At 37.3% G+C, this 1,508-nt stretch overlaps 1 protein-coding gene across 1 annotated transcript; it reads right to left on the reverse strand.

Annotated features, from left to right (window-relative positions):
* Positions 1-6: 6 nt before the first annotated feature.
* Positions 7-979, reverse strand: LOC9317656 (WEB family protein At2g38370). The gene is made up of 3 exons (XM_021029094.1): positions 914-979; positions 601-774; positions 7-181 (listed from the first exon to the last, which is right to left on the reverse strand). The coding sequence occupies exons 1-3, from the start codon at positions 977-979 to the stop codon at positions 8-10; spliced, it is 414 nt and encodes a 137-aa protein (XP_020884753.1). The 3' UTR covers position 7.
* Between the last annotated feature and the right edge of the window lie 529 nt (positions 980-1,508).

Below are 1,508 nucleotides of genomic sequence, written 5' to 3' on the forward strand. Positions count from 1 at the left end.
TCTTCTCTCACGTCTCCTCCTCATACACTTCATTCCTCTGCTGCAGCTTCAAGACTGTGGCTTTAGTCGCCTCAAGCTCCTTCAACATCTCTAGCGTTTCACGTTCTTTCACAATTAGATCTCTCTGTAGCTCAGAAGCTTGTGCTTTGAGTTCAATGATATCAGTTTCTTCAACTTTTTCCTGCCACCAATATCATAGAGACAGAAACTTTACCTTACATATCCTAATTTTAACAACTCTGACACAGACAGAGCACAAAATCTTCACTAATGTGATGAATTTGAGCGATGTCGCTTAAAATCAGGTACCAAAATAGTAGGTAATGAACAATTCCTTGAAATGTGGTTAAGTTTTCTTCGTCATTATTGCTAAACATGACAGGGAAATCAAGCATCATCATCATCATAATGTCGTTTAGGACATGAAACAGACATCAGTAAACATCAATTTCTAAGTTTGATGATATCATTTTGTTGTTTCAGACAACAACAATGTCAAGCACGCTTAATCAGCTAACAACAGTAAAACCCTAAAAATCACATTTTTTAGACAGAATTTAAAGAAAAGACTGCTAGTGAAGGAGAGACAGGGAGAGAAACCTGAGAAGCTTCTGGGAGTTTATTGTGAGAAGGTCTCCAGAAACCAAAACCGCCGAAACGAGTGGCTGCTTCTCTCACTGACTCGAACGGAGCAGAAGTGTCTATCTCGGTTCGGCCATTCGACAGATCCGAGTCAGGGTTTAAAGTCACCGGCTCTATCACAGAGCCCCGGTTCTGGAATATCGGTCATTGAAAGCTACGGACGAAAGAGAAGCAGAAGGGAGAAGAAGAAAATGAAGTGGAACAGAGAGAGAGAAATGAGGATGGAACCAAAAGTCTTGGTGTTGTGAATTGAAACTGGTTTGATAAAGACGTGTCGGAACACGCGCCACGGTCGTCTCGTGAATAGTGTTAGAAAGTCCTGTTTTTTAGTCTCCATTTAAATTTGAAATTAGCAAAAATTTCGCGTCTCTTCCCTCTTTGATCATAATTGGCATTAAAGAAATAACCTCTAAACTACCAACGTTGTGTTGGTCTAGTTGTAAATTTTTCAGATAGAGATATTGGGTTTGACGTTTGTTAGAAAAAATCTTTTCTCCGAAAAAAATGAATTTAATTTGAAATGGGTTCCGCCTCTAGGAGATGTAGACCTTCAGATTTGAACTTTCAGATACAAAAAAAAAAAATAAAAAATAACTTCTAAACGGCTAAAACCATCTGAACGTTTTGATATTGATCAGATTGGTTAGAAATTGATCAGCAGAAATACAATAATTTTATAATCTTATGTGTTTGATTAATCAGCCTGAATCGGTATACTTACATAATAACAAAGAAAACTTATCAATTACTTTCCATTTATTTGGCTAGTAGTCCCTTAGGCCTTTCTCAGACTAACTTAGTTGAATAGTTGGCTATGATTAGTTTTTAAGCTAGTATGTTTGAGGATTTTGAATGAGCAGAGTATG

Source organism: Arabidopsis lyrata (assembly GCF_000004255.2).
Source record: "Arabidopsis lyrata subsp. lyrata unplaced genomic scaffold ARALYscaffold_4, whole genome shotgun sequence".
In the NCBI taxonomy this organism is placed as follows: domain Eukaryota; kingdom Viridiplantae; phylum Streptophyta; class Magnoliopsida; order Brassicales; family Brassicaceae; genus Arabidopsis; species Arabidopsis lyrata.

Excerpts from the sequence above, each read along its gene's own strand:
- LOC9317656 (XM_021029094.1), bottom strand. The coding sequence starts at position 979 with ATGGAGACTAAAAAACAGGACTTTCTAACACTATTCACGAGACGACCG. Across the intron at positions 775-913 it reads CGTGGCGCGTGTTCCGACAC|AACCGGGGCTCTGTGATAGA; the intron begins GTCTTTATCAAA and ends CCGATATTCCAG. Across the intron at positions 182-600 it reads AACTCCCAGAAGCTTCTCAG|GAAAAAGTTGAAGAAACTGA; the intron begins GTTTCTCTCCCT and ends TATTGGTGGCAG.